A 22,553-nucleotide genomic window follows, 5' to 3' on the forward strand; every position below is an offset into this window, starting at 1 on the left:
TGGGCACCCTTTGGGCTTTCCCTTCGCCGTGCTTCGGCTCCTTGACACGAGGGGTTTCAGCTCCAGTTCCAGTTTCAGCTCCAGTTCCAGCGTCTCAGCGCAGCATCTCTGGGCGACCTCATACTAAGGTCAGTGCGGACAGTGACTGGAGATGACCGGAGGTTCCCTCGGTGGCTGCCTTGGGGAGCGGAGGCCGTCGCGGGGCCCCCCTAGCCCCGGCTGGCCGAATCGGTGTGCCTCGGGTGCTGCGCAGCTGACTTTGCGCTCCGGTGCTGAGCACCGATCCCCAGCGGTCACCGTGGAGCTGGGAGGGAGGTCAGCGCCAGGGCTGGAGGGGGCGCCCCGGTTCTGCCAGGGTCCGCAGGGCGCGACACCCTGCCCCTTCCACGTTTTGGAAAGGTGCCCCTTGTCCCCCTCCTTTCTCCCCCCTCTCCCTGAATAGTGGCGGGCGCCGCTGTTCTCATAAAACCGGTTTATCCAGTTATCTCCCCGGGAGGGTGGGATCCTACAGCCATTTTACCGGGAGCCATGCAGAGGCTAGAGACCCAAGTGCGGCTCAAGTCACCCGTCCTCTTGGGTTCCCTCCTCTAGGCGGGTGTGCACGGGAGGAGAGCGACACCTGCTCCTCAGAGCCAGACCTCTTTCTGAGACTCTATGTAGCCCATGCTTAGAGCTCCGGGATTTTTTAGGATCATCCCCACCAAGTCCAGGCTTTACCAGCTCGTAATGGAGTCTTTACATTGACTGAGCAAAACGGTTCAATTCTTTCAACTATCTAACTCGGTGGCCCTATTATTGTCCCCCTTTCCATGGATGGAGAAACTTGAGGTTTGGCATAGTAGTGTACGCAGGCTCACACAAGCATATGCGTGCGGTGCCTGGCTGTGAACCCCCCAGGCTGGTTCAGTGGTCTCCTCCGGGGTGGGGAAGAGCCACGCCAGAGGGGCCCGGGCGGGAAGTTGCCCCCTGCACAACCAGCCGCCTTCTCTCTTAGGTACCTACCTGATCGCATCTCTTCTTTGAGGGAGAAAAGTGGGAGTGGTGGAAGAAGGGTTTGAAACTCAACGAAACTGGTTTCCTCCCCCCTTCTCTTGCTAATTAGTATCTTCCTGACCTAGGGTGGGTCAGTTCATCCTGTGAAACGGAGTCAAGAACCCAGCTTCAGGGTTATTGTAAAAGGTAAGAGCTCAGGAAAGCAGGTCCTTGTCAACCCTAGCAGTTAGGAGGTGCCTGATTTTGCCTTGGGTTGTTACTGTTGAGAAGAAACATATATTATTGTTTAATGAACCAGAAGATTTAAAGCTGAAACTGCCTTGCAAATGTGTTTTATAAGCATTATTATTATTATCCTCACCCGAGGACATTTATCCATTTTTTGTTCAGGTAGAGTGGGAGGGAAAGAGAGGAAGAGAGAGGAAGAGAGAGAGAGAGAGAAGAGAGAGAGAGAGAGAGAGAGAGAGAGAGAGAGATCGACATGAAAGGAACATATCGAGTGGCTGCCTCCCGCATGACCCAACCAGGGCGAGGGACAAACTGCAACTGAGGTACGTGCCCTTAGTGGGAACCGAACCAGGGTCTCTGGACCGCAGGCCGATGCTCTAACTGCTGAGCCAAACCGACCAGGGCTATAAGCATTATTGATTTTTACAACAGAATAAGAAGGGGGAGAATCCAGGGGAAATGAAGGTGAACCTGGTCAGCAGTGTCCTTTAGAAGTGGGAGAGGGTGCTGGCCTGAGAAGTTATCAACTAGGCAATGGCTGACCTTTTGTGAAAGCCATTTCATTGAGTGCAGAGCAGCAAGCCTCACGTTGAGGACAAGGAATGAAGCTTGGAGCAGCTGACCATTCCTAGAGACCCCTGAGACTGGAAGAGAACATAAAGGCAGCCCTGGCCAGTGTGGCTCAGTTGGTTGGAGTGTTGTCCCATACACCAAAAGGTTGTGGGCTTGATGCCTGGTCCGAGTGGGTATGAGAGGCAACTGACTGATGTTTCTCTCTCCTGTTGATGTTTCTCTTTTTCTCTCGAAAATCAATAAATATATCCCCGAGTGAGGATAAAAAAAAGTGCTGTGAACATGAAGACTGAGTTAGTATTTTAATAGCAGAAGCGTACTTTTGCTAATGGGAGAATTTGTAGTCATGGCTGGATTGGTCTTTTTAAAAAATTTTTTTAAAAATATTTTTTAAAAATTTATTTTAGAGAGAGAGGAAGGGAGAGGGGGAGAGAAAGAGAAACATCGATGAGAGAGAACATTGATTGGCCGCCTCCTGCATGCCTCCAACTGGGGATCAGGCCTACAACCTGGACATGTGCCATGGCTGGGAATCAAACTGATGACCTCTTGATGCATGGGTCAGTGCTCAACCAGTGAGCCACACTGGCAGGGTGGGCATTTTGTTTTTATTCATCTGGTATTAGCACCACACCAGTCATCAAAGAAAATCATCTTAGTGCATGCTTGGAAGCAAACACAAGTAAGGCCAAAGTAGTCAGTGTAGAATAACTTAAATTTCATGGTTCATTTTGAAATAAACTATGTTGACTTGGCGCTGATGGTGCAAAAGCAGTGCTGGTTAAAACTATTGGTGCCTTTGCACAAATTGAGGCCGTGGCATCAAACTGTACTAGTAGACATGGTATTCTTCATGTGCTTTTGATGAAAAAGAAAAAAATTGTCATCTTTACTTAAGAATGCCCTTTATGAAACAGTAAAAATTATGAATTTTATTAAATCTTGACTGTTGAGGGCATGCCTTTTTAGTGTGCCTTGCAGTGAATGGAGGCACTTGTTCCATATTGGAGCATGATGGCTGTCTTGAGGTGAAGCATTTGTGACTGGGCTGTGAACTGAAATGGCCACTTAAAAATATATATATATATTTATTGATTTGCGAGAGAGGGAAACATCAATTTGTCATTCCACTTATTTATGCATTCAGTGGTTGATTCTCATATGTGCCCAGACTGGGGATCGAACCTGCTACCTTAGAGTATTGGGATGATGCTCTAACCAAATGAGCTACCTGGCCAGGGCTGGCTACTTTTTATTAATTAATTTATTTTAATTAATTTATTTTTGTTACACATGTTTCTCTTTTTTCCCCCATTGACTCCCTCCTCTCAATCCCACCCCCGCACCCGTCCCCAGCATGGTTGTCCATGTCCATGGTTATGCATACCTGCATATAAGTTCTGTGTTTTATTTCTTCCCCCTCCCCTCCAACTCCCTTCTGAGGTTTGTCAGTCTGTGCCCTACTACAATGTCTCTGAGTCTATTTTGTTCATCAGTGTGTTTTGTTCATTATATACCACAAATAAATGAGATCATGTGATATTTGTCTTTCTCTGATTGGTTTGTTTAGCTTAGGATAATACTCTCCAGGTCTTTTTTTTTTTTTTTAGTAGAGAATCATTTTTGCTTCAAAGAATGACAGACAAACTATGGTTATTCATACCTGGATAATTAGAATACATTTTCTAACCCCATAAAACAAATGAATGAAGTGACCCTGTGACTTCAAGGAAAAAAACTAATGGTATTTGTTGCTAATTAATTTGTATCCACCACTGTGAGCTTGATACCTTACCAGTACTTAGGAATAGCCAGTATGACTTTGATACTGTAGAGTGAAGTGTATTAACATTTGGAAGCTCTGCATAAATCACTGAACCTATATTTTCCAAAAGACCTATGCATTAAATTACAAAACCATGCAGGGTAAAAAATCCATTCAAAGCATTACATAGACCAGTGGGTTTTAATGTAACAGATTCTGAAATGTTCATTGATAAAGCTTCAGGTTCTGCATGGCAACTAATCTTTAAGAAATTACCATGTGTTGAGTTTGGGATATTAAAAATGAGTTTCTAGAATGACCTGAAAAGGCTTTTAAAATGCCACTTCCTTTTCCCATTTGCTGCATGAGTTTCGATTTTCTTCACATACTTCAGTCAAAGCAACAAACAGATTAAGTGTAAAAGCAGATGCGAGAATACAGCTGGTTTCTGTTAAGGCAGACATCAAAGAGATGTACAAAATGTAAACCGTGGCACTCTTTTTTTTTTTTTTTTTAATTGCTTTCACACACACAAAAAACATGCTTATGTTATTTGGTTTTAAATGAATTTAGATGTTAAACATTTCTCCGTTTTGCTTTCTAATACAGCACACGTTCTTAGATATAAACCACATGAACAAAGCTCTTTGTAGTCCTCAGTTTTCAAGAGGGTAAAGGAGTCCAAAGACCAGAGAACTTGAGAACAGCTGCCTTAAGAGTATTACTTGAACTTGGAGGTAGCAATATACTCTTGATTTAGGAAAGCTATGTGCTGTAGGTGGTTGGGAGTGTTTTGTTTTACTTTTGCTTTTATTTTATTTTTATTTTTGGTATGTGCCCCTAGCAGGAACCGAACCCTGAACTATCTGGTCTGCAGGCTGATGCTCCAACCACTGAGCCAAACTGGCCAGGGCTTTACTTTTGCTTTTAAAGGCCACACTCTCTCTCTCTCTTTTTTTTTTTTTATGTTTTTATTGTGTGTGTTCTTTTTAGAGAAAGAGGGGAAGAGAGGGAGAGAGAGAGAAACATTGATGTGAGAGAGAACCATTGCTCCACTGGAGCCCCCTACTGGAGATCGAGCTTGCATGTGCCCTGACTGGGAATTGAACCCCAACCTCTCAGTCCATGGGACAACGCTCAATCTCTGAGCCACACCAGCTTGGCAAGGCCATGCATTGTTAATCAAAGCAATCCCATAATAGGGGCAGGAGTGCTGCTTGGTGGTTAAGAGCTGGGTTCAAGAAGGGTAGTGGCTGCCATGGTTAACTTTGATAGTGCAGGAAAGCATTCTCCGCTCCTGTAACACAGAGTGAGCATCAAATGTTAGCTGTTAATAGTAGTGAAGTAGGAAGAAAACTCAGTTCTGAGTTGTCCACATTATTAAGCAAAAATGCTTATTCAGCTGGGAATTTGTGCCTCCTTCATTCTTTCCCCTTGTACCTATTTCATATTTTTGGAGCTTGCCTTTTCCCTGACTGCAGTCTCCTCAATCTCAGAAAAAAACAAAATACCTTTGCAAGTGTGTCCATTTATTACTTTGCTTTTGGAATTGAAAATCATCTTTGAGTTGCAAGTGTTCTGGTAGATCTAACTTCTTGGCTTCCTCATGATCATCTGAACTTGCTGAAATAAGTGACGTAGAGAATCCGAGTTCTTACCAAGTCTCAGGTGTCAACCCTGGCTGCAAGGATGATCTCCCCAAAGGTTTTCTGAGAGATGCTTGAAGAGAAGCTTGGGCCTTTTCTGTAACATGGCACACTCTGGGTGCCTCCCTTCCAGTCCTGACCCTGCGCATGGAGCCCGAGCTGCACCAGCACAGGGTTCTCTTCTGCTTGTTTGGGAAAGTTAGCTGGGACGAAGGGCCTCAGGAGCTTTGTAGGGCTATATCTGATGCTGGGGACCTGGTGGGCCAAGCCGCTGATCTGGCAGAAGTCCCCAGGGTTCTACCCTCTTATTTCAATGTCCTGAAGAACTAAACCACCACGGCTCATAGAAGAATGTTAAAGCATATGTTTTCAGAAAATTATATATTTTTTGTTTTCTATAATGTGGACTTGAGGGATGACAAGAAAGCTGCTATCTTGGGCATTTTCATTTAAAATTACTGTTATACACTCAAGGTATCGAGTTGAGTGTGTCAGTCGGCTAAATTCAGATCGTAAACAGGAAACATCTTCATCTGTGGTTACCTGTTCTCCTTTCGTGGTGTACAGTAAAAGATGGTTGAGATCTGGGTTATCTCTTTTGAGGTGAGGCACCAGAGTGGGCTCGGAGGGTTCATCTGCCTGTTCTGTTGGGAGTCTCACAACTGAGGGAAGTAGAGGCCACAGGGCTCTACCTGAAGGGCAATAGGCCTGATGCCAGCAGGTGAGAAGTTTGCTGTTAGAACCAGCAGAGCAAGCTGTGCAGCTCTGATGTACTCCTGGAACATGCCCAGGTGTTGGGGATGGAGCGGGGAAAATAGGAGCCCATTGTCCAGTTTTAATCCATGTGTGGCTGGACCATGATTTTAGGCTAGAACTGATTTCACGGTCAGTCAACGCTAAAGCTGAGGAAAAGGAGGAGCCAGACTGAAATAAAATATACATGATCTGAGAAGAAAGGAGAAAATGGTTTTTCTGAAGGATCCTTTCTAAAAGGATGCCATTAAACAGAAATTAGTCACAGTTTACTGAATATTGCTGGGGTGGGGGGGCTTTTTATCCCAACCGTCTGCTTTTCTAGTCCGGTTCATTCTCAAGATAACATCTGAGTGTTGCAGGGCACCATGTTATTTAACCTGGGACTTATCTGTGCTCTCTGATGGTGCCCAGGCAGACTGGTAACACTTGTTAAGAGTTAATGCCGTTGCCATCAACATATCATCAAACAAGTGTTGGTGAGGGTGTGGAGAAAAGGGGACTCTAGTACACTGCTGGTGGGAATGCAGACTCGTGCAGCCGCTATGGAAAACAATATGGTGTTTCCTCAAAAAATTAAAAATTGAACTGCCATTTGACCCAGTGATCCCACTTCTAGGAATATACCCTAAGAAGCCTGAAACACCAATCAGAAAGAATATTTGTACCCCGATGTTCATAACAGTGCAATTTACAATTGCTAAGATCTGGAAACAGCCCAAGTGTCCATCAGTAGATGAGTGGATAAAAAAGCTGTAGTACATATACACAATGGAGTACTATGCAGCTGTAAGAAAGAAAGATCTCTTATCCTTTGAGATGACATGGAGGGACCTGCAGAGTATTATCCTAAGTGAAACAAGCCAGTCAGAGAAAGACAAATATCACATGATCCCAATTATCTGTGGAATATAATGAACAAAACAAACTGAGGAACAAAATAGACCCAGAGCCATGGAAGTGGGGTGCAGACTGACAAACCTCAGAAGAGGTGGATGTGGGGGGAGGGAAGAGATAAACCACAGAACTTTTACGCATGTATGCATAGACAAGGACATAGACAATACTGCTGGGGTAGTGGGGTGCAGGATTGGAGGAGGGTGTCAATGGGGGAAAAATAACCATCTATAACAAAAATAAATAAATAAATAATTTAAAAAAAAACACAAACGAGTTAAAGCCTTCTCTAGGACCCACTGACTTGGTGTTTCTGGTGTGTGGCTCTGTATAAAGTAACCCCCACTGTGACATTTGAGCCTGGTTGATGTCGGCATTGTGCAGTTCCGATTCTAACTCTCTGTCCAGCCTTTGTTTGCCTGCACTCTGCGTGGGGAGTGGTTTATCCCCTTTCCATGGGGCCGACTCCCAGCAGGCTCTTGACTGGCACACTCAGCAATCGCTTTAGTTCGGTTCATGAATCCAAAACACGGCTTTGCCTGTGAGCTGACAATCTTCATGTTAATTTTGGTTAAAGAGTTTATATTATGAGGGTTTGGAGAATATAGGTTCTATAATTAACCCTGCTCCTTTTTCCTGGCAGGGTATTTGAAGAGACAATGCCGGCTGTTAGGACGCTGTGGAGAGTTGTGGGCCAGATGGGGCAGGGCCCTGCCTGTGGCTGTGGGATGGCGGCCCTGCCCGGCCGGGCCCTGGGCACCTCCCCTTGGCAAAGTCCAGCAGATGCCAGCTTTCACTCTGCCTCTTCCTCCGAAACAGACCGGCCACGTGTCTTAATTACAGGTGGAGTGTGTGGTTTGATTAGTCTACTTTCTGTGCATCTGTGTGGTTGTGTATTCGTTTTTGGAATGTCTGACATGCTATCAGCTAACATTTACTAATCAGAAACTACCTTTTGTACTCTTGGTGTCCCCCAGAATAGTGCAAGTCTCAAATCTTTATTTTGTCACTGTTACCATCTCTGGGTTTCCCTGCCCTGTTTTTAACTGTCTGAAGGAGGGCCTAGGACACTGGGGCCCCAAAGCTGCTGTGGATCTCAGTTTCGCTGCCTTATTAGGGTCAGCTTGGGACCAAAGGCTCATGGAGAGGGGGAGTGTGGGGACGAGAGCATGGATTCTGGAATCAGGAGCATCTTTTCTTGGCCAAACTCTTCAACTAAACTCGTTGTCATTCATCCCAAGCAGTTGCTACACACATCTGTGTGTTGGAGACAGAGACGATAAGTCAGGAACTGCCTGGAGGAACTCGGCCCCATTATCTCATGTTGCCATCGATCTCATCATCACCAGCCTGGCTCCCCAATCCTCCTTACCTCTTGTACACCCAGCGCCTGATTCTGTATCTGCCTCCCTCCAAACTTCACTCCCACATATCTGCAGCCAATCCAAGCCCACCTCTGATTGACATGTTTTAATTCATTCCGGCCAGCTCTTCTTCCCTTGGCTTCCAGTCATGATCCTTGTGACACTTCCTTCTCCCGTTGGGAATGGCTTTCAAATGCAGTGGGTCCCCTCTGCACTTTCCTCCCTGATTCGCTCAGCTTGTTTCCTGTTGTTTTATTCCCTCCTACTTCCGTGAACAAAGCATCTTCTAGAGCCCATGTGAGCATCAGTGGACCTGGCTTTTAGTCCCAAGTTAACCAGTGCTTATAAGAATTCCCACTTTCTGATAAAGCTGTGGTACATATACACAATAAAATACTATGCAGCTAAGAAAGAGAGAGATCTCTTATCCTTTGAGGTGACATGGAAGGACCTAGAGAGTATTATACTAAGTGAAACAAGCCAATCAGAGAAAGACAAGTATCACATGATCTCACTCTATTTGTGGAATATAATGAACAAAACAAGCTGATAAACAAAATAGACCCAGAGTCATAGAAGTAGGGTACAGACTGACAAACCTCAGAAGAGGGGAACAGGGAGGGGGGGAAGTGAAGAGATAAACCACAGAACTTATATGCATGTATGTGTAACCATGGACATAGACAACAATGCTGGGGGGCGGGGATGGGATTGGGAAGAGGGTGTCAATAGGGAAAAAAGAAAAAACATCTGTAACAAAAATAAAAAAATAAAAACATTATTTATCAACTTCAAAAAAAAAAAAAAAAACAATTTCCACTTTCTGTATCTTCCTTCCTCATTCATTACTCCCAAATGAAATGTATGGTTGTGTTCCCCCAAATGTGCTTCAGCCCAACCCCCAGCTCTCCCATTTCCATCTGTGGCATTTTTAATGCCATTTTATCAATTTTAATGTCTCCTCATCGATTCTGTTATCTGCCTCTTTTTTCAGATGACTTCTTGGTTTGTCCCTCTCCCCGTTTCTCCTTTTCACACCCCATTGTGGTTCTGATGGAGGATGGGGTTCTGGAAAGTCCCACTGGAGGTCGATACAACCTATTACATTTCTCTCTGAGTATGTTGGCTCCTGTAGCAGACAAGCTTCAGAGCCCATCAGATAACAAAGGCAAGGCTGGGGACAAATTTCTGGCCCAAGGACCTAAGAGGTTGTCCGGCTTTCTTGTGATTTTTGTCTTCCTACACCCTTTCTTCCCTTTGGCCACTTCGTGCTGCAGAGAACTTTGTCTCTGAAACTAACATTACCTGTACTGATTTCTGTCCTCGCTTGGAGGAGGTAGTTCAATTCTATCAGGCCAACCTGGGGCCTTACTTAATTAAGATTATAAATATAGTCTTATTCCATTATCACATTCTGGGAATGATTGCATTGGTTAGATTTGGATTAAAGTTTTCCCTTTTTTCCCTTCATCTAGGGGGTCTTGGCCAGCTTGGCGTGGGGCTTGCTAACCTGTTGAGGTAAGAGCCCTAAAAGTTAAAATTTAAAATCCGAGTTCTGCCCTGGCCGGTTTGGCTCAGCAGTTAGAGCGTCGGCCTGTGGTCCAGAGAGACCCGGGTTCGGTTCCCGCTAAGGGCACGTATCTTGGTTGGTTTGTCCCTCCCTGGTTGGTCGTGCAGGTGGCAGACACTTGATGTGTCCCTTTCACGTCGATCTCTCTCTCTCTCTCTCTCTCTCTCTTCCTTCCTCTCTCTTCCTCCCACTCTCTACCTGAACAAAAAATGGAAAAATGTCCTCAGGTGAGGATTAAAAAAATCAATAAATAAAATCCAAGTTCTTCGGGATGGGAAGTTTGTCTTTGGTTCCATTTTAACCATTTAATCTTTTCTCTCCCCTCTTTTCCTTCCCTGTTTTTAAGATGGCGTATCTAAAGTGGCTGTGTAGAATACGTTTCATTTTTCCTCTTAACATCACATACGCTGTGGCAGTCCTTTGGCTCAGCATCTCCCACACTGGTCCTTTGCCCCTCTCTTTTCTCACTTTCTCGCTTAATTCCAAACGAACTGCTTGGCTTTTAGATGTTTGGGGGCAGAGGGAAGTATGTATAGAAACTGACAAGGAATCGTGTGGGGTTTGGAGAGATTGGGATGAAAGGATAAGAAGAGAAGAATGGGGAGGGAGAAGTAAAAACTCTACAGGGAAACACTGGTGGCAAATACAGGGATGCTACGGGGTGAGAGTGGGAACGGGCTGGGGCCGAGAGAGGGGAGCGGGAGGCCTGAGTGTGGTCAGAACTGAGGGCGGGTGTATTTGGGAAGAAGGAGAACAGGCATGAAGAAAGGAGGCATTCGGAGGCTGACAGGGAATTACAGTTCCTATTGGAAAGATTGTTTTCATGGAAACAATTATACCCTAGGTGTACCAACTCATGTGTATTGATTTCAGGAAACAATTTGGGAAGGACAATGTGATTTTGTCTGACATAAGGAAACCCTCTGATCGCGTGTTCCATAGTGGTAAGAGATCATTGCTTTTGCTTTTATCTTTAATTTCCAAAGTGCAGTTAGAGGAGCAGTTCATGGAATCAGCGTGTGCAGCAGCAGCTCATAACCAGGTGAATTAGAGAAGGAGACGTTATTGAGGCGCAGGTGTGTCTCCTAGAAATGTTTCTCATGTTTGTCCTTGGTGGTCTGTAAAATGTCTATAGTAACACTACTCCTTGTTCGAGTGTGACAAGAACAGGAGTTCTGAGCGTAAAGTAAAAATTTGGAATAATACCTTTGGCGATCATGTGGAGTCATATCTTTGGGGTAAAAACTTTGATCACTGTCTATTTTGGAGTTTGTTGAGAACTTCTTGGCTCAGAGAGCGAGCAAGCAACATCCAAATCCTGTAATGAGGAAAACCAACTTTAAAAATTTGGGGAAATTAATCCTCATATTTCAACATAGACGTGTTCTTAAACTACTGTGTACACACACACACAGACACAAATCTCAAACTCCTCTAGCCAAGTTTTCCACTAACTCAGAAATGTTTTTACAATGTCTTCTAGTCTTTTCTGGTTCAGTACTGCCCTTTTGCCGCTAAAAATGGGGAAGAGAGGTAATAAGTGGAAAAAATTGGATAACTTAACTGGGCATGATAAACTCACCAATTGTGGTTCTTCTATATCAGTGATTTTCAACCTTAGCACATCAAAAATATATATTTTGGCGATCTGACAAAAACAAAACAAAACAAAAAAAAAAACAAATTAGGTATAATTTTGATTCATTCACACCAGATGGCTATTGTGTTGCCTGTTGTCATTTTTTAATTTGACAGTCTAAGGGAAAGAGGTCAGTGCCCCTGACCAAATAGTCAGTTATTGCATGTTTTACAAATTCTTGCAGCACTCCGGTGTGCCTGCCGCTGCACACCCGTTGAAAATCACTGTTCTATACCATGGGTTTTGTTTTTTTTTTAATCCTCACCCGAGGACATTTTTCAATTTTTTGTTCAGGTAGACTGGGAGGGGGGGAGAGAGAGAGAGAGAGAAACATCGACGTGAAAGGGAACATATCGAGTGGCTGCCACCCGCACGACCAACCAGGGCCGGGGACAAACTGCAACCGAGGTATATGCCCTTAGCAGGAACCAAACCCAGGTCTCTTTGGACCACAGGCCGATGCTCTAACCGCTGAGCCAAACCGGCCAGGGCTACCATGGGGTTTTGATTTGGTTTTTAAAATGCATTTCTCGCTCCCTTTAAAAATATGCAGGTTTTAAGCAGAGTGAAATCACTCTCCGTGTAGAGTTGGTGTGAACAGTGCTGACTGGAGCCAGCTGCCTGGTTGTAAACAAATATCTTTCACTTTCTCTCTGTTCGATCCTGGCAAGTTCTTAACCTCTCTGTGCCTCAGTTTCCTCGTCTGTAAAATGTGTCTGCCTCAATGACTGTGTGAGAGCTAACTATCCAGAAAGCCCTTAGAACAGTGCCAACAAGTCCAAGTCCTGTATAAGCATTAGCTAATAGCAACTGTGATGCGGCTGTAGTTGGTGACTCCTCCGTAAGGAAAGCGCTGAATAGTGTCCAGTGGTTCGGTTACCAGGCTGGTGTTAATGGACTTCACAGTCAGCGGGTGGGGAAGACCATTTAACTTTTCAAAACCCAAACTCTTCACTTCTGTGGTTTCACCGTGTTCCCTGTAGGCCCGTTTATCTACTCTGACATTCTGGATTACAAGAATCTTCGAGAGAGCGTGGTCAACCACCGCATCACCTGGTTGTTTCATTACAGCGCTTTGCTCAGTGCAGTGGGAGAAGCAAACGTCTCCTTGGCGAGGGCCGTCAATATCACTGGTGAGTCTCTGGCTCTTGCCCAGCATGACCTGCTGGTCCGTTGTTCTGGTTCTTCACTGAGAGGTTATTCAGATCGTGACACTGTCTGTTTCAGGATTGCATAATGTGCTGGACGTTGCCGCGGAACACAATTTGCGATTGTTTGTGCCCAGCACCATCGGAGCTTTCGGACCCACTTCTCCCCGGAACCCAACCCCCGATCTCTGCACTCAGAGACCCAGGACGATCTACGGGGTGTCCAAGGTCCACGCCGAACTCATGGGAGAAGTACGCATGGCTTGACAAGATGCCTCAGTATTTCCTTTTCTATTCTTTTGCCTCAAACCTGCTGATTTATCCTTGGGGGCGGGGGTGGGGGACTTCCCCTTCCCCCATCCCAGCTCCCAGAAATGCGGATTATGTTTGCCAAGTGCAGGTGGCAATAGCTCTGGGACTCCTCAGACCCTCAGCCGTATGGTACCACTCAACGCTTCCTAGAAAACCCTAACATGGCATTTGCTGCCCATTTTATTTGTTCCAGTTATCTCCCATCATTGGTAGTTATTGGTGGTAACTTTAAATACATTTATTTTTTTTTGCCCTGGCCGGTTTGGCTCAGCAGTTAGAGCGTTGGCCCATGGACCAAAGAGTTGCAGGTTCAATTCTGGTCAAGGGCACGTAGCTCAGTTGTGGTTCCATCCCTGGCCCTGGTCGGAGTCACGTGGGAGGCGACCAATTGATGCCTCTCTCCCTCCATCCCACTCTATCTGAAAATAAATGGAAAAAATATCCTCAAGTGAGGATTTAAAAAATAAAATAAACAAATAAATAATTTAATTTTTTAAATCCTCTCCCAAGGATATGGTTTTATTGATGTTAGAGAGCAAGGAAGGAAGAGAGAGAGAAAGAAACATTGATGTTAGAAGCATCCATTGGTAGCCTGCCGTAGGTGGCAGAAAACAAACCTGCCGCCTTTTGGTGTACCGGGACAGCACTCCAACCAATGGAGCCACCTGGCCAGGGCCATTGATGGTAACTTCAAAACTTTGTGTTATGGAAAACTTCAAAGATCGTTTTGCTTTTATTTATTATTTATTTATTTTTAATCTTCATGTGAGGATATGTTTTTTATTGACTTTTCTTTTTGAGAGAAAGATGAAGGTAGCAAGAGAGAAAAACACTGATGTGAGAGAGAAACAATGATTGGTTTCCTCTTATACATGCCCCGACTGGGGATCAAACCCACAATCTAAGTATGTGTTCTGACCAGGAATTGAACCCACAACCTTTTGGTGTACAGGACAATGCTCCAACCAACTGAGCCACCCGGCCAGGCTGGTTTAATTTTTTATACTCTGTCTTTATGACTCTACAGCAGATCTTAGTTGGTGTCTGATCCTCCAGCTGATGTGTTACAGTCGTTGCTCTCTGGTCACCCACTTGTCCTCCCTCTGCTCTTCCTAGTGCTGCACTGCTTGTGGAGATGGTGTAGGACAATGAGCAGGGACTCTTCCAAAGAAAGTGTGGAAATCCCTACTGCAGGCGGATTTAGTATTTACCGTGTTGATGTAGCCCCAGAATGATGATGCTTTGAAGATAAAAACTGGAGAGTTATTTGTTAAAGAAAAATGAGTGTCTTGTAGAAATTCTAGAGTCTTCCTTTTCTTAAGGAGAATGTTAATATTACTGCATGGGGTGATAGTTCAAAAAAAGGCTGTTATTTCTTTGCATTGCTCTATTTGACTTAAAAGATTCTTTCTAAAGTAAGTTTTCTCTTTTTTGTAGTATTATCATTACCGGTACGGGTTAGATTTCCGATGTCTGAGATATCCTGGCGTCATTTCAGCTGACTCCCAACCTGGAGGAGGAACAACTGGTAAGCGTTGTTTCCTGTTTTCTTTTGTCTATAAGATAGGGAGTAGTGGTGATGGATCTGCTGTCTTTTTAGCCGTATGCCGACTGGAGTTTCTGCATCCTCTTCAGGAAGTGCATCTGAGAAGCTCGTTGAGCCCTCTTGACTTACACTGGCTAAGAGCAGCGTATGCTGGTGTTGTAAACCCAGCTCGGGAGGTCACTGGGTATTCAGTGCTGGAATCAGATAATATCTGAGAACAAATTTGTTACCCACAATGTAGGAAGACACCAAGTAAGAAATAGCCTCTTTCTTTGAATATAGGCTTCATTTCTTAATACAGAAAGCTCTGTTAAAATGGACTGTACACATTGCATGTTTAATAGGAACATAAGCATTATTGTCATTGTCATTATTATTAATTTGGACTCAAGCACGCATTTTATTTATTTATTTATTTATTTATTTATTTATTTATTTATTTATTTTTGGTAAATAGTAAGTTTCCTAGCGGGAACTGAACCCGGGACTCTCTGGTCCACAGACCGACACTCCAACCACTGAGCCAAACCGGCCAGGGCACGCATTATATTTTTTAACTCCTACATTAGAAATCCTTCTCATATGAGTGGTCCTGAGCTACAAGATAAAAGATACTTGACAAAATCCGAGAGATTTTGAAAGCGACTTTGGTTTTTGTTGCTTTTAAAAATTTTTGCCTAGCCCTGGCTGGGGAGTTCCGTTGATTGGAGCGTCGTCCCAATAGGTCAAAGTTGTGGGTTTGATCCCTGGTCAGGGCACATACAGGGATCAACCAATGAATGCATAGCTAGGTGGAACAACAACTCAGTGTTAAAACAATTAATAAAAATAATAAAAAGATTTTGCCTTAGTGTGATGTTTCTCCAAGTATGTACAGGGAACCCCTGGGTATCCCGAAGACCTTTGCAAGGGGCCCAAGAGGTCAAAACTATTTTCATATCAATACTAAGACATTATTTGCTTTCTTCATTCTCCTTTCCAAGCGCATGTGGAGGTTTTCAGAGGCTACGTGATGTGGGATCGCACAGCAGACTGAATGCAGAAGCAGATGGGGGACATCAGTTGTCTCCTATTAAGAGATTTTCAAAGCATAAAACATGCCATTCTTCTCGCTACATTTTCTTTTGCTTGGAAAAGATGAATATACATATGAATATATAATGGTTTGTTATTGCCATTTTAAAATGTAACATTAAAAAATTCTCAATTTCTGATATAGAAAATATTGATATAATTCCCATTAATAACCCCTTGTTGGAGGTCCTTGGTGTTTTTTTAAGAGTGTAGCGAGGTTCTGAGACTAAGATGGTTGAGAACCACTGCCTTAATCCAGGAGGTTCATTCACGATTTTGTTCTGAGAAGACCCACAGAAAGTATTCCCTTTCAGACTACGCAGTCCAGATTTTCCACGATGCTGTAAAGAATGGCAAATTTGAGTGCAACTTGAAACCCAGCACAAGGCTGCCAATGATGTACATTGATGACTGCCTCAGGGCCACCCTGGAAGTCATGGAGGCCCCGGCAGAGTCCCTCTCCTTGAGGACCTACAATGTCAGTGCCATGAGCTTCTCCCCCGAGGAACTGGCCCAGGAGGTGCTCAAGCACATACCGCAATTCCAGATCACCTACAACGTGGATTCTGTTCGACAGGCCATAGGTTGGTACTTCATTGCAAACCCCTCAAAGCCAAAGTTAAGCTTCATTCTGCACTGAGTCTCCTGAGGACATACCCCATGTAGGATAGTAGGGCATGGAGCCCTCCTGAGGCTCCTGACACATTCTGGAGAAGGAGCTGTTGAGCCGAAGCCCGCAGAGGCTGCAGTTTGGGGAAATGATATCTAAAGTGTGTGGAATAGTTTCATTCCAAATAAGCAGCTTGTCTGCATTTCGCCACCTTACAGCTTCAACATAAAACAAGCAGACACAGTATAGAGGCAGCTCTGGGTTTTCAAATGCTGTGACTGGGCCACTCTGTGGCCCTGGGCACCCTTGAGTATAAGATTCCTACCTTACGAGTTTGCATGGGATTTTAATAGTGTGTGACAATTCACAGTGCCTGACAGTAGATGTATAATACAATCTTCTAATCTAAGAGGTCGACTGTGTACGTGCATAACAGCTGCTCTGGTCTGCTCAAAGGGAGAGTTTCAAAGAGGGGATTTCTTTTGTGGTACCTTGTATGATAGACCTTATTATAAAGTGTTTTAGACCTTTCTGCAACCCTAGAGCCTGAAAACTTAAGCTACTCTTTCATGTCTTTCCCTAGCGGATAGTTGGCCAATGAACTTTGATGACAGCAATGCTCGGAAGGACTGGGGATGGAAACATGTTTTTGACCTTCCAGAACTGGTGACAACAATGTTGAACTTCCATGGTTCCCAGAGTAGAGTTGCCCAAGCTAACTGAAGGACCCAGAGGAAGAGCTCGTATATCCTGGGAAGACAGTACTGACCCCAAGGTCATAGACACAAGGAGACCTAGATTATCCAGAGTCGAGGCCTTATTGGATACATTTTGGCAGCTCACATTGAACTGCTGGATGGGGAATCGAGTTGGCTTTAACATTTTCAAAATGCTGTTGGTCTGGTGGTAGAGCTTCTAAATCTTTGCTCTTTGCCTAAACTTGTCCAAACACATATATCACAGAATGAAGACTTAAGTCATAATAATTTCCATTTCCTTAACTAAGATGAAGTGACTGTTTCTGGGAAGGTGGAAGTATGTGATGTTTGTGTTTAATGAAATTTCATTTAAATATCACTTCTGAGCTTCTATTATTTTTTTGACTAGAGACCAAAAATTACATTTTAGAGATTATCAAAGATGATCTCCCATTTAAAAGTACTCTTTTCAGTATGGTTCAGACTGACAAATGTCAGAGGAGGGGATTAGGGGGGAGGGAAGAGATAAACCAAGGAACTTACATGCATGTATGCATAAACAGTGGACATAGACAACAATGCAGGTGGGGGTGGGATAGGGAGGAGGGTGTCTTCAGGGAAAAAAGAGAAACATCTGTAACAAAGATAAATTAATTAAAAAAAATACTATTGATATAATGCTGTTATCTAATCCATAGATCATAATAAAATTTTTCCAGTTTAAAAATAAATAAATAAATAAATAAAATAAAATAAAAGTACTCTTTTCTATCCCATCAGAACATAAAACACATTTGATATATTTATTAATCCCATGTTCATAGTGTTCAAGAGATTTTAACAAAAATCTTAAAAAATTGTCAATTTATTTTTCTGTAAGAAGTATATCTGTAGGAAATTAAGGATAGCAAAGATGATGTAACTAGTGAAGGGTAGCGCCTTTCTACCCTCTCTACCCCAAATGAGGATCGAATTCGTGACCCAGGTATGTACCCTGACTAGGAATTGAACCAGTGACATTTTGGTGCACGGGACAATGCTCAACCAACTGAGTCACACTGGCCAGGGCATATTTTACATCTTATTGGAGAACTTAGATTTTATTAGACCTAGATTTTTATTACTTTAGTATACATACAGAGAGAAATCGTCAAATGCTTGTTTGGTATAGGACATAAAACTTCAAATCTGACTTCTGAGCCACCTTTTTGCCCAGTTGTTGTCTCTGTTCCACCCAGTGTTATTCTCTGTGTCAATAATTGTGTTGGTGATGGAGCATTTTTTTGTTGTTGTTTCTTTTTTTAAATATGTCTTTGATTTTAGAGAGAGAGAGGAAGGAGGGGGAGAGAGAGGAGAGAGAGAGAGAGATCAGCTGCCTCCTGCATGCCCCCTACTTGGGATCAAGCCAGCATCCTTGGAATGTGCCCTGACTGGGAATCGAACCACTGACCTTTTAGTGCGTGGGGTGACGTTCAACCAACAGAACCACACCAGCTGGGACAATAGAGCATTTCTTAAAATAATTCATAAAAACTAAAAATCATTGGTCCTATAAACTAGCTTTATAATCATGTCAAGTTTGTCTACTTTGGACACCTGCTTCAAGAATGTGGCTAAATATATTGGATTCACCCCAAATCTACAACTCTGGTTCTAGGGAATAAAGAGCTGACATCCATCCTGCAGGGTTTTGGTGCTGTGCTTTTTATGGTGCCCGGGTAGGCAATGCCAGCATTATTATGATCACCACCTGGTCAACGGTGATTATAAGCTAGCCTGATTTCCAAGTTGTTCAAGTGTGGGAGATGTGTGATCTTAGCATAGGTAGCTACATATGGTTACACTGTACCTGCTGGAGTTCAAGGGCAGCCCCTACCCTGCTCAGGATGCCATTTGAAGGCTGAAGAAATAAAGCAGTTAGTTTTTCAATAATTGGACATGGTTGGGCTCCCTACCTGCCTTTTACAATGCTGGATGGGCTAACAGATAAGGTGGGCACTAAAGAAGTTGCTAAGGATGGCAGCAAACTGTCAGGATGTGTAAACCTATGGAGCAGGAGGAGAGAAGATCAGATTTGAGCTACCAAGAGAGTTTTGATGAAAGAACAGATTGTCCAGTGGGGGCGGGGGGTGAAGTCACATTAGAGTCATGATCCCCAATATAATTCATCCCCCTTGTTCCATAAAATTTTAGGTGAAATCTCAATTTCCCATTAATGAATTGCAGCTATTTGGAGTGGAGGGGCTATACAAAGGGCTGAATTGCTCTGAGGGCATGGGTAGAAGGGAGGTTGCAGTGGGAGGCTTGCCCTGTGTCTTGACTATACTATCACCTTCCAAATTAGGAAAGCAAGAGGCTGGAATAAGAGAAATAACGTTTGTTATTTCTAGAATAATTTGGTCACAATACTGTTGTCATCTACCAATACTTTAATAAATATCTGAGATTATGTATCAACATGAAACCAGAAATTTTCAAAAAAGAAAAACAGACTGTATAGTTGTTTTTATATATTAGCTAGTAACCATTGAAGTTGAGGTTCCACTCTAGATATCTGTCTACCTAGTTTTTTCTCTTTTTTTTAGTTTTTAATTCATTAAAAATCTTCAGATGTTAACTAGACTTATTCTGGTGATCATTTCACAACATATACAATTTGGATCAATACGCTGTACACCCAAAACTAATATAATGAATTTCATATGTCAATTATACCACAATTAAAAAAATTTATGCTCATGATAAACGTCAAGCAACATGAATGTGTAAATATAGTGTAAAGTATGCTCTCAGTTGCCATCTCTAGAGGCAATAATGACTGGTTGCATATTTTGCATATTCAGATAGATACACACACACACACATACACACACATATATAGTAGAGAGAGAGAGAGAGCAACACATTTTTATTTAACAACCTAGGAGACTTTTCAATACAAATTAATTTGGATCTACCACACTCATTTAAAAAGCTGTATCACTTTTCATTGTATGGGTGTACAAAAATGTATTTAACTGATTTCCTAATGATGGACATTTAGACTCTTTCTAGTATTTCACTGTTACCAATAATGCTACAAAGGACGTCACTGAAAATATGGTAAACTTTTATTGGCTGAAAGAACCAAAGTCACTTTCTGGGATTTTTAAAGGTCAGAGTTTTTATATACAAATAAATAAATTCTTAAAGGAACAAATAAATATTCCTTTTTGTACCATAATAATAGAAATGTACTAAATGGATATAAAGAACTCACTTAAAACAAAACAGTTCTATTATATTTGCCCATTTTTTTTGTGTGTGAAAAGAGATACATAGAATAGATATCTATATAGAAGAAGAGATACATAGAATGATATCTATGTACATACATTATCAAAGCACATTTTCTCCATTCCCTGGTGAGACACTAAGGTTCCAATGGAAGATGAGTCAATATTTCCATTCCTTCTTTTCTTTTAAACAAACTAGTGTCTAAATATCTTCATTTAAAGAATATTTTCCATAAAAGTATGCAGCACATTCATATGAAAGCACAGTTGTTGGTTGTCTTGCTGAGGAGGATATAATGGCTGAATGTTGGGTTTCCATTCAGTGAAATAAGTAGAACATATATTTTGCAGCAGTTTGAAAATTCCTAGTCTTCTCCTTAAGGCATACAGTTGTTTGTGGGGGAAACTTTGCCATATGCTTTGAAACTAATTCTGCAATGTTTACTACATTCTAGAAATGAACTGCTGTGTTGATATATTTATTCAGTCTTGAAACAGATGGGATTCCATTTGAAGGGGACAAATGAACAATTTTTAAGAATCTTTCTGTTTTAATAAAAGATTCACAATCTGTCCCTGTTAATATTGAATTTTGATCATGTGGTAGTTCATATAATTATACGGAAACTGTTTTCAACACTTCTGTTCAGTAAAGGCAATTCGCAATTCCCTGGAAAGACTTCTTTGCACTAATAGACAATGTTCATTATTTTATACTCACTTTAGTAAATGCTTCTATTTTGCTATCATTTCACAGCAAATATCAGGGGACCCAAAATTACTTCATAATTTAAAGAAATGTATCACTCACGCCTCTCCTATACCCAACAGAAAATTTAAAACACTGGTTTTGGCATTTCTCCCTGTTCACTTAAAATGTATGCATATTTGCAGTCTTGTCTCCTTTCCTTCATTCTATTCACTTTTGTGTCTGATACTATTGACTGTAGTGAGGGTAGATGCATATTTTAATAGATCCTGATACTCTGAAACATTTTTACTCAAGTATAACATAATAGGTATACAAATTTATGTGCACAGATGGATTCATTTTTACAGATATGTACATCTGTGTTACCACCGCCTAAGGATCCAGATATAGAAAATGTCAGCTCCTAGGACTCCATGCTGCCTCCTTGTCACTACCTAGCCTATCCTACAGGTAAACAACACCATCAATTCTAACACTATAGATACGTTTTGTTGTTTTGAAGTTATATATAATTCAATCACAGAGTCCTTTTTGGGTGCCCGGCTTCTTTTGTTCAACATTATATTTGTGAGCTACATCTATGTAGTTGTGTGTAGACATAGTGTGTTCATTTTCCTGCTGTATAGCATTCCAGTGAATGACAAAACCAACATCTAAAAAAATCCATTGTAATTTTGGTGGACATTTGGGTTGTTTCCAGTTTGATGTTATTATGAATAGGGTGCCATGGCCTTTCTTTTACATGTCTTTTGCTGAATATAAGTTTGCATTTTTGTTGATTAAAGACCCGGGGTCTATAGCATATGCTGGGTCCTAGCATAAGTCCAGCTTAGTATATCCTGCCTAACACTCATCAAGGTGGTTGAGGTACCTCCTTACAGCCTGGCAAGGGTGAGAGTCTGGGCTCCCCACCTGGCATTTGCTGGTGTGGATGTGGTGGGCCCACAGTTTTTTTCTGTCGTGTTTGGTTGCTGTAGAGTGATTATTTCCTAAAAACTTTGTCTTGCTAGGTTGCTTCTTTCCTGATTACTTAGCTAGAGAGAGCAGAATTTGGGGTTGGTTTGTTTTTTTTCCTGTGCCCATTAGCAATTCCAGATTGCCAGCTTCTCCAGCACCCATTCTGGGATGTATGAGGCAAAAACAAAACAAAATAAAAAACAAGAGGACTCATCAATGTTTTTGCTTTAGGTCCTGAGATGGCCAGCCAGTCTGCCTTCTTGTCTTCACCTTTTAGCGTCTTCTCAAATTTGTTTTATACATAATATCCAGGGTTTTTAGTATTTAGACGTAGAGTTAGGGAAACGTAAATTGATTTCATCTTCCTAGAAGTCTTGAATGGCTTTAAAAAAATTAAAACATATCCCTTTCCATCTACCCCCCCATATCACATGTATTAATGTGTAGTGTAAAAGAAAAATAATAAAATACTATAGAATGGCAAGACTCAACTACAGTTGAGTCTAGAAAAAAGAACTTTTTAAATATAAAGCACAAATAAGTTAAAAGAAAGAGGGTGATACACACACACAAAACCCCTCTTAGAACTAAAAGGGAAATTTAACAAGGTTGCAGGATACAAGAATCAATTGCTTTTTTATACACTGGCAATGAACATGTCAAAATGAAATTTATACTACAACAGCATCTTAATAGATACAGAAAAAGCATTTGACTCAACCCAACATTCATTCTTCATAAAACTTCTCAATAATTAGAAATAGGAACTTCCTCAACCTGGTGAAGGACATCT

General features: G+C 42.3%; 1 protein-coding gene across 2 annotated transcripts; it reads left to right on the top strand.

The window, feature by feature from the left end:
* Positions 1-2: 2 nt before the first annotated feature.
* On the top strand, positions 3-17,358 carry LOC118616142 (L-threonine 3-dehydrogenase, mitochondrial). Of its 2 annotated transcripts, XM_036241552.1 has the most exons (10): positions 3-128; positions 1,119-1,179; positions 7,499-7,698; positions 9,695-9,737; positions 10,663-10,733; positions 12,412-12,561; positions 12,656-12,828; positions 14,326-14,416; positions 15,823-16,092; positions 16,702-17,358. In XM_036241552.1, the coding sequence occupies exons 3-10, from the start codon at positions 7,515-7,517 to the stop codon at positions 16,839-16,841; spliced, it is 1,122 nt and encodes a 373-aa protein (XP_036097445.1). In that variant the 5' UTR covers positions 3-128; positions 1,119-1,179; positions 7,499-7,514; the 3' UTR covers positions 16,842-17,358. The 2 variants fall into 2 exon arrangements, with proteins under 2 accessions (XP_036097445.1, XP_036097444.1); XM_036241551.1 differs by lacking the exon at positions 1,119-1,179.
* The last annotated feature ends 5,195 nt before the right edge of the window (positions 17,359-22,553 follow it).

This window comes from Molossus molossus, unplaced genomic scaffold (genome assembly GCF_014108415.1).
Source record: "Molossus molossus isolate mMolMol1 unplaced genomic scaffold, mMolMol1.p scaffold_m16_p_4, whole genome shotgun sequence".
Classification (NCBI taxonomy): Eukaryota; Metazoa; Chordata; class Mammalia; order Chiroptera; family Molossidae; genus Molossus; species Molossus molossus.